This window comes from Dipodomys spectabilis, unplaced genomic scaffold (genome assembly GCF_019054845.1).
Source record: "Dipodomys spectabilis isolate Male_0828 unplaced genomic scaffold, ASM1905484v1 ptg000095l, whole genome shotgun sequence".
Taxonomy (NCBI): domain Eukaryota; kingdom Metazoa; phylum Chordata; class Mammalia; order Rodentia; family Heteromyidae; genus Dipodomys; species Dipodomys spectabilis.
Genome location: NW_024870772.1, coordinates 24,989,740 through 25,003,423, shown reverse-complemented (window position 1 = coordinate 25,003,423; position 13,684 = coordinate 24,989,740). Strand labels below are relative to the sequence as shown.

At 37.2% G+C, this 13,684-nt stretch overlaps 1 protein-coding gene across 1 annotated transcript in view; it reads left to right on the top strand.

The window, feature by feature from the left end:
• The window catches only part of Zmym2 (zinc finger MYM-type containing 2), a 107,902-nt gene that overhangs the window by 42,918 nt on the left and 51,300 nt on the right, over nt 1-13,684 (top strand). The window contains 4 exon segments of the mRNA XM_042685322.1: nt 5,170-5,241; nt 9,064-9,214; nt 10,115-10,230; nt 13,450-13,566. Of these exon segments, the coding sequence (XP_042541256.1) occupies nt 5,170-5,241; nt 9,064-9,214; nt 10,115-10,230; nt 13,450-13,566 (456 nt within the window).

Sequence of the window (13,684 nt, the reverse complement as noted above, 5' to 3'; positions counted from 1 at the left end):
CCTTCCTGAAGAGTTAGGACTATAAGCATGAACCACCAGCACCTGGTACTAAGCTTCATGTTGATAGTACTTTTCCATTAAGTTATGTTCCCCCCCCCTTGAAATTTTTTTTCCTTGTTTTAAGATTTTATGCTTAGTTTTTGATTGAGCAAGTTGTAATGTGACTTTGTGTTTCTGTGGTTTGCTTAGCTTCTATCTATATAGTTACATCTTTTGCCTAAGTTGAGACATTTTTGAAACAGTATTTTCTTTGAGAATTTTTCTGACCATCTCTTTTTAAGACTTCAGTGACATGAATGTTAAATTTTTTATTTCAGCCCTGCAGATCTCTTTAGCAGTTCTGGTTGTCTGTTTCTTGGGATGTTTTGTTTTATTCTCTGTTTTGTTGGAAACAAGGTCTCACTATGTAGCACAGTATTGCCTGGAACTCTAAATCATCTTGCCAGGGATTACATTCTCAACAATTGAAGTGTTTTTTTTTGTTTTCTTTTTTTGCCGGTCGTGGGCCTTGAACTCTGGGCTTGGGCGCTGTCCCTGTGCTATTCAGCTCAACGCAAGTGCTCTACTGCTTGAGCCACAGTGCCATTTCCAGTTTTCTAGTGGTTTATTGGAGATAACAGTCTCATGGACTTTGCTGCCTGGGCTGGCTTTGAACCGTGATCCTCAGATCTCAGCCTCATGAGTAGCTAGGATTACAGGTGTGAGCCACCGGCGCCCTGCCGATTGAAGTGTTCTTAAGATAACTTTAATAATCTTTGCCAAATAGTTCTAACGTCTTTTGCAGTTTTGGTATTGGCATTGTTTGACTTTAAATTTATTGAACTTCAAGGTTATGTTTGTTTGCTTTTGTGGTGTTGAGAATTGTCTTAAATTTGATTTGTAGTTTTCTTATAATGATTTTTTGACTAAAATTTAGGTTTTATGTTATGGAGCCCTGGATTTTTAACCCTTCTATTTTAGCTGGCTTCATTTGACAGTGTTCTGGCATGGGATAGAATGCCCATAGCCTTATTATTGCCAGATAGAATTCCAGCCTCTCTGCTTGACCTCCTTTGTTATCATAAAATGTATGGAGTTCTGATTCTCTTCTGCCCTTTGGCTGATGATACTAACTTGACTGAGAGGACTAAGAATTCCTCAGTGTTCCGGGATAACATCTACTATTCCGGATAACATCTACTGACACCAAGTGATTCTATTCTAATGGATATAGAATGTATTCTTTATCATCATTTTTGTTGTATGCCAGAGATTGAGCCCAGATCATTGCAGAGGCTAAGCCCATGCTCTGCCACTGAGCTAGATCCCATAGCTCCATCATTATTAAAGTTATCTTAAAATATTTTCATCTTAAGAATGATGGTTGCTGGTGGATTTCACCTGTAATCCTAGCTATTCAGGAAGCTGAGATCTAAGGATTTCAATTTGAAGCCAGCCCAGGTAGGAAAGCCCATAAGACTCCTATCTCCAAAGAAGCAAAAATGAAGCTGTGATTCAGGTGGTAGACTGCTAGCATTGAGCAAAAAGTCTGGGTGCTGGGCTCCAGTAGCTCATACCTGTAATTCTAGCTACTCAGTAGGCTGAGATCTGAGGATCATGGTTTGAAGCCAGCCCAGGCAGGAAAGTTTGTACAACTCTTACCTTTACTAAACTACCAAAAAAGCCACAAGTGGAGATATGGCTCAAGTGGTTGAGTGTTAGCCTTGAGCAAAATAAGGTCAGAGACAGAATCAAGGCCATGAGTTAAAGCCCTGCGACTTACACACACACACACACACACACACACACACACACACACACACACACACACACACACACAATTGTGATTTAGAATTCCTGTAACCTATGTTCAAAATTTAAAATTAAATACATTGTTGACCATGCATACCTTTTTATTGATAAAGAAAATCACCAACAGGTTTTGAGATCATTATGTGAGATGTGCTAGAAATATTTTATTTTTTTATTTTTTGATGGTCTTGGGGCTTGAACTCGGCCTTGGCTCTGTCCCTGAGCCTCTCTCTGCTCAAGTGCTCTACTATGGAGCCCCATAGTACCACATCTGCTTTTTACTGTGTAGTTTATTGGAGATAAACGTCTCCGCCCAGGCTGGCTTTGAATTGTAGTCCTTAGATCTCAGCCTCCTTAGTAGCTAGGACTGTAGGCGTGAGCCACCAGGGCCTAGCTAGAAAAATTTTTACATACCCTGGGAACAGAAGTTGTGTGGTGAATTTTAAAGTATATTTCCTAAGTCAGGTGGCAGTGGCTCACACCTGTAATCCTAGCTACTCATGAGGCTGAGATCTGAGTATTGTGGTTGGAAGCCAGCCCAGACAGGAAAGTCCGAGAGATTCTTTTTTTTTTTTTTTTTTTTTGGGGTCCGGTCGTGGAGCCTGAACTCTGGGCCTGGGCGCTGTCCCTAAGCTCTTCAGCTCAAGGCTAGTACTCTACCACTTGAGCCACAGCACCACTTCTGGCTTTTTTCTTATGTGGTGCTGAGGAATCGAACCCAGGGCCTTGAGCATGCAAGGCAAGTGCTCTACCACTGAGCCACCTTCCCAGCCCCAAGTCCAAGAGATTCTTATCTCCAGTTACCACCATCACCAGAAAAAGCTGGAAGTGGATGTGGCTCTAAGTGGTAGAACACTAACTATCCTTGAGTGTAAAAGCTCAGGGATAATGCCCAGGCCCTGAATTCAAGACCACAATGACAATGATGACCATCACCAGAAAAACATGTTCCTTTGACTTCTCTCTTTCTCTGTTTCTTGAGCTTATATTGTAAGTGGGGGAGAGGGTTCATTGTCATATCTCCACACATTTAAAATGTATTCCAATGAATCTCAACCCTCTGTGTCACACTCCTTGTCCCTTCCCCACAAAAATAGCATCAACAAACTCTGTTGTTTAACTTATGTCCTTATGTCACAATTATATTTGTTTGTAAAATATATATTTGTTAATTTTATGATGTATCTAATTAGATATATCTAATATATTTAGATACTGGTATTGGCATATTATTGGCATATTGGTTTTCATTAGTTCCCCTCTTAGAGTATAACATTTTGTTCTTTCATGGAAAGCAGAAAACATCTTTTAAAACTTTTCTGTAAGGAAGAAGGGTATAAATTTATATTATGTACTGGAAGCATTATTTTGCAGATGATGAGAATTGTAATCTTAAGATACTTTAGAAAGTTTTGAGGTTTTATCATAGTTTTATATGTTTTAAAGAGATTTTTGAATATATTAAGTCATTTAAGAAAAGTGACTTTCAGGGGCAAACCTTCTGTATTTCCTTTTACCATTGTAATACTATGTTTTATCATTTCATTACTTTTTCTTGGATAATTAAATTGGTAATAATAAATTGGTAATTCTGTATATTGAACAGCAGTAACAATAGAACAGGGGCCTGGGAATATGGCCTAGTGATAGAGTGTTTGACTAGCATGCATGAAGCCCTAGGTTCAATTCCTCAGTACCACATAAACTGAAAAAGCCGGAAGTGGTGCTGTGGCTCAAGTGTTACAGTGTTAGCCTTGAGCAAAAAGCAGCCCCAGAACTGGCAAACAACAACAACAACAACAAAACCAATCCCCCCCCCCCAAAAAAAAAAACCAAAAAAAACAAACCCAAAAACAAAAAAACCAAAAAACAACAGGACAGGACAGATAGCCTTTTTTTTTTTTGTGGCGGTGTTGAGGTTTGGACTCAATCTGGGCGCTATTCCTGAATTTTTTTTTTTTTTCCTAAATTTAAATTTATTTAACTTATTTTTAATTTTTATTTTTGCCAGTCCTGGGGCTTGAACTCAGGGCTGGGCACTGTCCCTGAGCTGCTTTTGCTCAAGGATAACACTCTTCCACTTGAACCATAGCACCATTTCTGGTTCTTTCTGTGTATGTGGTATGAGGAATCGAACCTAGGGCTTCATGCATGCTAGGCAAGCACTCCACCACTAAGCCACACTCCCAGTCCTGTTTTTTTTTTTTTTTTTTTTTGTGGGTAATCGGATATAAGTCTCAGACTTACCTGTGTGGGCTGGCTGTGAACCAGGATCCTTATATCTTGGCCTTCTGAGTAGCTAATATTACAAGTGTGAGTCACCCATGCCTGGCTTTAATAGGAATTAAATTTTTAAAAAAAAAATTGTTATTATAAAGGTGATGTACAGAGGGGGTTACAGTTTCATAAATCAGATGAGTACATTTATTTTTGGACAGTGTCACGCTTCCTTTGCTTTCTCCCAGTTAGATAGACATTTTTAAAAGTTGGAATGAATTTATAAGTCTTAATAGAGCATTAAAAGGAACTTAAAATTTTTTTAATTGTTACTATAAAGGTGATGTACAGAGGGATTAAAGTTAACATAAGTCAGGTAAAAAGTACATTTCTTTTTGGGCAGTGTCATCCCTTCCCTCACCCGGTTTTTCCTTCCCATCCCTACCCACAAGTTGTATGTTTATTTTTTGTGTAGTGTCCAGTGAGCACCTTTTCAGCATTTTTCATCCTTTCCCCCTCCATTTCTGTGCTTTTCCTTACACTGCCAAAGACATAAACAAACAGGACGAAAAGAAAAGAAAAACAGCAAAAGAGAACAAACCTTGTTTCCATTTCCTGGAGTTCATTTTGATAAATATTTTGTATGATCAGATACACATAGATATTGTGCTTTTCTGTTAGTCTCCTAAGAGTATCCTCCTTTGATCACTGTTTATAAATGCCTAGACATGTATAATTAATCATACCCTGGTGTATTTTAGGTTTAACTTAACATATGAGAGGAAACACTTGCTGTTTGTCTCTCTGAAATTGGCTTACCTCACTTAACATGATTTGTTCTCAGTCCATCCATTTCCTCGCAAATGACTTATTATTCTTTCTAATTGCTGAGTAAAATTCCACTGTGTATAAGAACATTTTTTAAAATCCATAGTCTATTGTAAGGCACTTGGGCTATTTTCACAACTTGACTATAGTGAAAAGTGTGAACACAGATGTGCAGGTGTCTTGTGATGTGATGTATGTTCCCACCAACAGTGCAGTGGTGTTCCTTTTTCCCTACATCCTTGTAAAAGGAACTTTTGTAGAATACTTATTTACCTTTGAATCTAGCAGCCTTCCATTATGTATTTATAAAGTCTTTTAAAATCTTTTTTTTAGGTAGGTAGCCATCCAAGCTTCCTGAAGGAGGTTCGGGAACATATGCAGGACTCTTTCTTAATGCAGCCTGAGGTAAGTAGGAAGGTAGAGGGGATTTAAGACCTTTAGTAGGTATTTTTTCAAGCACCGTTTGTGTGTGTGTGTGTGTGTGTGTGTGTGAAAAACTTACATGAATCTCAATTGCCTCACTTGTTCCTTTTCTCCCTCTCTCCCTCTGTTACTTTGTTCTGCATTTGGAAGCTTTTCTTTTTGTTGTTATTATTGTTTTGCTTTGTTTTTAGTTAAAAGAATTACTTGGCTTATTTCCCATCTTAAGGTTTTGAGGCTGTGTCATCTGATGAACTTTTGCTAGGTGTTTTGGACTTTGGTCTTGAGGCTTGAACTCTGCCTGGGTGCTGTTATGAGCCCCTTTGCTCAAGACTAATGGTCTGCCACTTGAGCCATACATAGTTCCACTTCCACCTTTGTGCTGATTAATTGGAGATAAGAGTCTCATGGATTTTCCTGTCCAAGCTGTCTTGGAACCATGATCCTCCAATCCCAGCCTCTTGAGTAGCAAGGATTACAGTCATAAGCCACTGGCACCTGGCTATTTTGGAAGTTTTTATTTAGTCTCACTATGTAACCTGGGCTTGATTTGAAATCAAGATCCTCCTTACCTCAGTCTCTTGAGTGCTGGTGTTACAGGCACTGACTGCTGTATCTGGCTTCTTTCATGTGGTTCTATGGCTCTTAGTTGGCCCTCAGTTGTTATATTGCCATATATGCAAAGATCATTTCTCACACCTCATTTATTTGTATGTTTATTTATGGTTTAGCTTTATTTTCTATATACCAAGCAGCATCTCTTAAATTATGTACCATTTGGGTGTGTGTGTGAGGGGGTGGGAGATGGGAAGGGATGGTAAGGGGAAACAAAGATGAGGCAATAATGTTTGATAAGAAATGTACACATTATCTTGCCCATGTAATTGTAACCCCTCTGAACGGTATTTTCACAATTAAAAAAAAAAAAGGTAGAATGCTAGCCTTGAGCTGAAAAGCTGAGAGACAGGGCCCAGGCCCAGAGTTCGGGCCCCATTACCGACAAAAATAAATGAATGAATGAATAAATAAAATTATGTACCATTTTAAAATTAGCAAAATATAGGTAGGGATTTATGAAGATTTTGAAATTTATATTCATTAAGTTTATAAGAGGTGGAAAGATGCTTGTTGAAGACATTACATAGTTCTTTTTTTTTTTTTAATTTTTTTTTTTGTCGGTCGTGGGGCTTGAACTGTGGGCCTGGATGCTGTCCCGCAGCTCTTCAGCTCAAGGCAAGCGCTTTACCACTTGAGCTACAGCGCCACTTCCGGTTTTCTGGTGGTTTTATTGGAGATAGGAGTCTCACGGTCTCTCCTGCCCAGGCTGGCTTTGAACCGCGATCCTCAGATCTCAGCCTCCTGAGTTGCTAGGATTACAGGCATGAGCCACCAGCGCCTGGCTACATAGTTCTTTTTTATTGTTTGGGGAGGGCAGTTTTAGAAAGTATTTTCAAACAGTTGTACAAAGTTTAACCATAAAAATATTTAATGTTAAGATAGATCTTAATATAATACTTGATGCATAAAACTATTTGATGTAAAAGATTACAAGAATATGTAATATCTTTTGCTTTGCATATAACTAAGGAAGAATAAAAGTGCATTTGTAGAACATAGATCATACATAATCTAGCAAGAATATTATATATTTTATTTGAACTAAAAGTGAGATGGAACTAAAAATTTTAGAAATCAGAATTGATAAGAACTAACAATTCTCACACCTCATGCCTCTTTTAAGAGGAACTCTCTTTGGATAGTCACGATTCTTTTTTAGGTAGTTCTCTTGTCTTCATTACTCCCAAATTCTAGTTGAGAGCGTCACCTGTTTTTCAGCCCAGTGAAATTACTTGTTTCTGTTTTGTATACCCTATCACCTAACTGCCTTTAGTCTACAAACTTTGGTAGCTGTTGGACCCACTTCATTTATTTTCCTTTCCTTAGAGAATTGTATAATCAGAACAGTTAATTCATATAATTTACCTAGTTTTTTAATTGTTTGAGATGTAAAGTTATGTCTAGTTTCTGTTTCTTCATCAGTTGGGAATTACTTAAACAGCTCTTCATTTTTTAATCTTTTATGATCTTGATAATTTTGAATAGATCATTTTGTAGGATGCCTGTCAGTTTGTGTTTGTCTAGTACTTTCTCAGAATTCATGAAGATGATATATTTGGGGGCTGTTAGTCTTGTGATAATGTGTCTTTAGGTGCATATTATCAGGAGACACATGATTCTAATGACTCTAACATTACTGTATGCAACTTGCTTTGTTTGGTTAAGAGCATACATATCCAATTTCTCCTAATTAATTTTGCTACTGTTCCCTACATCTATGGTAAAATTTTTGGGGAGCTGGGGAGTGTATTTGAAACAGTAAATACCTTATTCAACCAACTTTAAACCCACTTTTATTTTTGTGTGTATGTATTTATGTATTGAGACATGTTTTTCCTGTATAGCCCATGGTGGCCTCCAGCTCTAGATTTTCCTGCCTCAGCTTCTCCAGTATTATTGGTATTACAGATATTTGCAACCGGATCCATCATTTTTAGTATCCATTGTCCATAAGAAAAGCTTTGAAAACTACCGAAGTAGAATATGTATGTGATAAGATAATTGTGCTGGGTGCCAGTGGTTTATGCTTAACTAGAGCAGCTAGGATTCTAGATGCTCAGCAGGCTAAGATTTGAGAAAGCCACCTCAGTCAGGAAATCCATTGAGACTCTTATCTCCAATTAACTACCAAAAATAGCCAGATGTGGAGCTGCTCAAGTGGTAGAGCACTAGCCTTGAGCACAAAAGCTCAGGGACAGCACCCAGGCCAGGCCCTCAGAGGAGAAGGGAAAGGGGGAGAAAGAGAGGAGGAGGAGGAGGAGAGGGAGGGAGGAAGGAGGACCACTAGGATGGGAGGGAGGAAGTAAAGAACATAGGAAGGAAGGAGTTTAAAGATAAAACAAAAAACATTTGGCTTGGTGGGTTACAGTTGTAATCCTAGCTACTTGGCAAGTGTTGGTAGTAGACAGAAAGATGGAGGACACCCCATGCAAAAAGCTTGAGACCTGATCTAAAAATAAAGCAAAAAAGGCTTGGGGCATAATTTAAGCAACCAGCCATCTGCCTAGTACAAGGCCCAGATTTGAATCCCCAATATAATTCCCCCCTTTAAAAATTTACAGAACGTAGATAATTTAAGATTTTTCTGCCCTCCCTTCCTCCCTCCCTCCTTTCCTCCCTTCCCCCAACCTCCCATTCCCCTCCGGGACACTGGTCCCTGAACTTTTTTTTCTCAAGATTAGTACTCTACACTTGTCACAAACATCTCTATTTCCTGTTTTTTTGGTGGTTAATTGGAATGGGACTCTCACAGATTTTCCTGCTGAGAGTTGGCTCCAGACCATAATCCTCAAATCTTAGCTTCTGAAATAGCTATCTCTTTAGGTTTTATTTATATGTAGAGATAACTCAAGCTAAATTATAGAGAAGTAGCCAATGCTAATTGAAATATTTGAACCTAGTTTAGTAGTCATGAAACTAATAGGTAGGTTATCTAGGTAGGTAAAGATTTGTTACTCTGAAACTGATTAGATATTAAATGATTATTCTTGTAACACCAAACGTATAATGAATGTTGATTTGTGCTTGTAATTTTAGTGCTCAGGTGAGTGAGGCACAAGGATCAGGAGTTTGAGGTCAGTCTGGGATATATAGCAAGGCCATGTCTCAAGGGAAAAATATGGGGAGATGAAGCATATGATATTTTTTTCTGGTCTAATTTTAAAATTATTTTTATGTTTCTAATTTTAGAAATATGGAAAACTGACAACTTGTACTGGTTGCCGGACACAGTGCAGGTTTTTTGATATGACTCAGTGTATAGGTCCAAATGGATATATGGAGCCATATTGTTCAACTGCTTGCATGAACAGTCACAAGACAAAATATGCAAAATCTCAAAGTAAGTCTTTCAGGTATTTAGGAAGTGAAAACTTTCAATAATATAATTGCTTTCAATTTTTGCTTTTATTTACCTTGCTTATACTAATTCCTTCTTTGCAAACTGTTTCAATAAATTTGATCATTCTGCATTTTTAATTTTTAAACATACTGATGTTCTCTTTATAGTTACGCATTTACCTCAATTGTTAGTCCGGCATTAAAGCAGATTTTTAATATATCAATGTTTGTTTAGAGACATAACAGTCTTTTGAAAAATATTTTAAATTTTTTGAGAATAGTTATGATAAAGTTGATGTACAGATTGGTTACTGTTTCATAAGTCAGGTAGGGATTATGTTTCATTTTGTACAATGCCTGTTTGCTCAATGTCAGTTTCTTTAAAATTTTATTTACTTGTTTGTTTGTTTAGCTTATCCTGGGGCTTGGGTCTGGGTCTGGGCACTGTTCCTGAGCTTCTGAAGGTCATGGCTAACACTCTACCACTTGGAGCCACAGCTCCACTTTCTAGTGGTTAATTGGAAAAAAAGTCTCACAGACTTTCCTGCTGGCTTTGAACTGCAAGCCTCCTATCTCAGCCTCCTGAGTAGCTAGGATTATAAGTGTATGCCACCAGTGCCTGGGTTTTTTATTATTATAGAGGGGTTACGGTTATGTAAGTCAGGTAATGAGTACATTTCTTTTTGAATAGTGTCACCTTTTCCCTCAGTGTCTGTATTTTTTAAGGTATGAAGTAATCTTAAATGTTTAAAATGTATTTTTTGTATGAAATAATCTTGAACATATAAGTAATAAGAATTGGTCATAGGAGGTTCCATTTAAAACTTTCAAGTCAGTTAATATTTAGACAAGTACTTCCATTACTTTGTAAAGGTATTGATATGTGTCTTTTCTTTCCTAGGTTTGGGAATTATTTGTCATTTTTGTAAGCGAACCTCTTTACCTCAATACCAAGCCACAATGCCTGATGGAAAACTGTATAACTTTTGCAATTCCAGTTGTGTGGCTAAATTTCAGGTTTGTTATTTATTTTCCCAACCCCTAATAAAATGCATATAGAAAATAATCATTCTAATATGCTGTATCTTTATTAATTTTTATGTAGTTTATTGAGGATCAAATCAGAGAATAGAAATGGGATGAGTCACAGAAGACTTGGTTGTTAGCACAAATAACATTGAATTCAAAGTTGTTATTGTGATGTAGATTTTGAAGGAAATAAATTTTAATGTCAAATTTAGGCCTTGATGTGTAATATTTTCTATTCGATGATTTGAATAAACTCTTAAAGGGAAACTATTCTTTAATAAATATAGTATGTAGGTAGATTTGTCCTAGAAACATGAAGCATTCTTGTTTCCCATATTAGAGATGAGCCATAACAAGAGGCCATTGGATGTTTATGGTAGACCTTAGGGTTGTATTGTCGTTGTTCTCCCATGGGGCTTGAATGCAGGGCCTAGGTGCTGTCCTTGAGCTCTTTCGCTAGATCTAGCACTCTGACACTTTGAACCTATAGCTCCACTTCCGGTTTTCTGGTGGTTAATTGGTGATGAGTGTCACAGACTTTCCTACCTCAGCTGGCTTTGAACCATGATCCTCAGCTCTCAGCCTCTGATTAGCTAGGATTACAGGCATGAACCATCAGCACCTGACAGGCCTTAGTTTTATATGGGATCAATTTCAGTTATTTTAGCTTTATAACTATAATGAAGTTTCTGACAAACTTCTTCGAAGTTGGAGTATGGATAATCTCAGAAGATATGTTACTGAAAGTATTCAGACTTCCTCTGTTGACCACTTGGAAGGAATAGTTTAGAGGGAATTCAAGCATTAGTTAGGTAGTACTAGTAGGTGTACCTCTTTCAAGCATTAGGTAGGTAGTACTGAGGTTTACCTCTTGTGTGAAAATTTCAGGTATTGCCTAAAGGTTCAAATCAGTGCTTCACGTGTTAATTCATCCAACAATTCTACTTTATTCCAGAAACTGTTCTATGTTTATTTAAACTGAAAATAGAGTCTTTAAAATGTTCCTACAATAGTTTTATTTGTATTTAAATTGAGCTGTTTGAATCCAGGCAGATGAATGCTATCTTTGCTAAGTTATATCCTCTATATTTTACATGACAATTCATTCATGATTAAACTTCTGTTTTAGAACGTGAGATCATGTTCATAGACTTTATATATAATGTTTGTTTCTGGTTTGTCTTTTTTTTTTGGTCAGTCATGGGGCTTGAACTCTGGGCCTGACCACTGTCCCTCAGCTTTTCAGCTCAAGGCTAGCGCTGTACCACCTAGGCCACAATGCCACTTCTGGTTTTGTGGTGATTTATTTGAGAGAGTTTCACGGCTTTTCCTGCCTGGGCTGGCTTTGAACTGAGATCCTCAGATCTCAGCCTCGTGAGTAGTTAGGGTTATAGGCATGAGCCACTGGCACCCAGCCTTGGTTTATCTTTTTTACACCAGAAATTAAAGTATCATTAGATTAAGTAATTGAAGACAGTATCTGATATGCTGCTTGTCAAATCTTAAATGTTTTTAATCTTTTTTTTTTTTTTTTTTATGTTGTTGGGTCCACGGAGTTAATAATAGAAAATATCTTAACTACCTTTTTCATTTCATTAAAATGTACCTGTAATTTGATGGGACTCATTACATTGTGTGTGTGTGTGTGTGTGTGTACTATTATTTTTTTCTTTTGGTTGGTCCTGAGGCTTGAACTTAGGGCCTGGGCACTGTCCTGAACCTCTTTGTGTTCAAGGCTAGTGGTCTACCACATGAGCCACAGGGCTACTTTTGGCTTTTTCTGAGTAGTTATTGGAGATAAGAGTCTTAGGAACTTTTCTGCCTATGCTAGCCTCAAACCATGATCCACATATCCCTCTGTAACTAGGATTATATTATAGGCATGAGCCCTGATACCTGGCCTCTAGCTATTTTTTTTTAACTTTATATCTTTATTAGTTTATTATCTATACTTACTTGTTTTTGGTAGTACTGGGACTGAACTCTAGGACCTTGGAGTTGCTTACCTGCTTGACTGATATGCTCCATTTGAGCCGCCCTTCCAGCCTGGCTTTTGCTATTATTTTGGAGATGGAGACTTGGAGTTTTCTCAAGCCATTGATGCCCAACCAGATAACTTTATATTCAAAGTTACATGATAGGATAGTGTTTTTAGTTTGTTTAGGCTGTTAGAACAAAATGCTTTAGAATGGATAGCTTGTGGCAGAAGTTTCTATCTTAAAGTTCAGGGTGCAGCTTTGGTGGATGTATATCTGGTAAAGGCCTTTTCATTATAGATGGTGCCTTCTTACAATTCATGGCATGATAAGAGAAAAAGAGATGTACATGGTTCATCAGACCTCTTTCTCCATACTCCCTTAAATCAGAACACTAATTAAATTAGGAGGTTGCCCCCCCCAAAGTATAACTCTTAATACTATTATCATCTTGGAGGGTTTATATTTTAGCATATGAATTTTAGTGTCCACAGATTCTAATGTACTTAGTTTTGGAGAAACAGTCAGCTTTAATGAGGTTCAATTTGTTTTAATTTAAAAAATGTTATTCACCTGATAGTATATGTCTTAAATCTACTTGATTTATTTTTTTCCCCAGAAAACACATAAAGTATATGTTAGGTTTCTTTTTCTCTTCATTGTACCTTGATATTTTTTTTTGGGGGGGGGGTGTTGGTTGTGGGGCTTGAACTCTGGGCATGGGCACTGTCCCTGCGATCTTCAGCTCAAGGCTAGTGCTCTACCACTTGAGCCACAGTGCCACTTCCGGTTTTCTGGTTGTTAATTGGAAATAAGAGTCTCACTATCTTTCTTGCCTAGGCTGGCTTTGAACTATGATTCTGAGATCTCAGTCTCCTGAGTAGCTAGGATTACAGGTGCCTAGCTTCATTGTTCCTTGACTATTTTTTGTTAACTTATTTGTTTGCTAGTTCAGAACTTTGCAGCTAACATGTTATCTCCTTCAAGTGAGAAAATTATAATTGAATTATGCTTTCTTTTTCATATTATTTTCTTATTTTAGGTAAATAGTAATACTTCTGTAAAAATAAATTTCAGTTTTATAAATATGTTTTAAGGACATTTCAAATTTATAGTTTATATATTAAAAATATTTAACAAGGTAGCTTTTTTTTCTCTGCACATAGTAGATGTTTGTCACAAGTAGAAATTCTAAAATACCAGGCTTATTGTGTTTTGTTCTTTATTTTAGGCTCTAAGCATGCAGTCATCTTCAAATGGCCAGTTTGTAGCACCAAGTGATATTCAGCTGAAATGCAACTACTGCAAAAATTCCTTTTGTTCAAAACCAGAAATTCTAGAATGGGAGGTAAGTCATATTTTCTTACATATGTTATCTGGTGCTAAAATGAAAGTCCAGTAAATAAAATAATTATGGTATTTCTGTCTCTGGAAAGCTATTTTTGTTAATGTCGGTCATGGGGCTT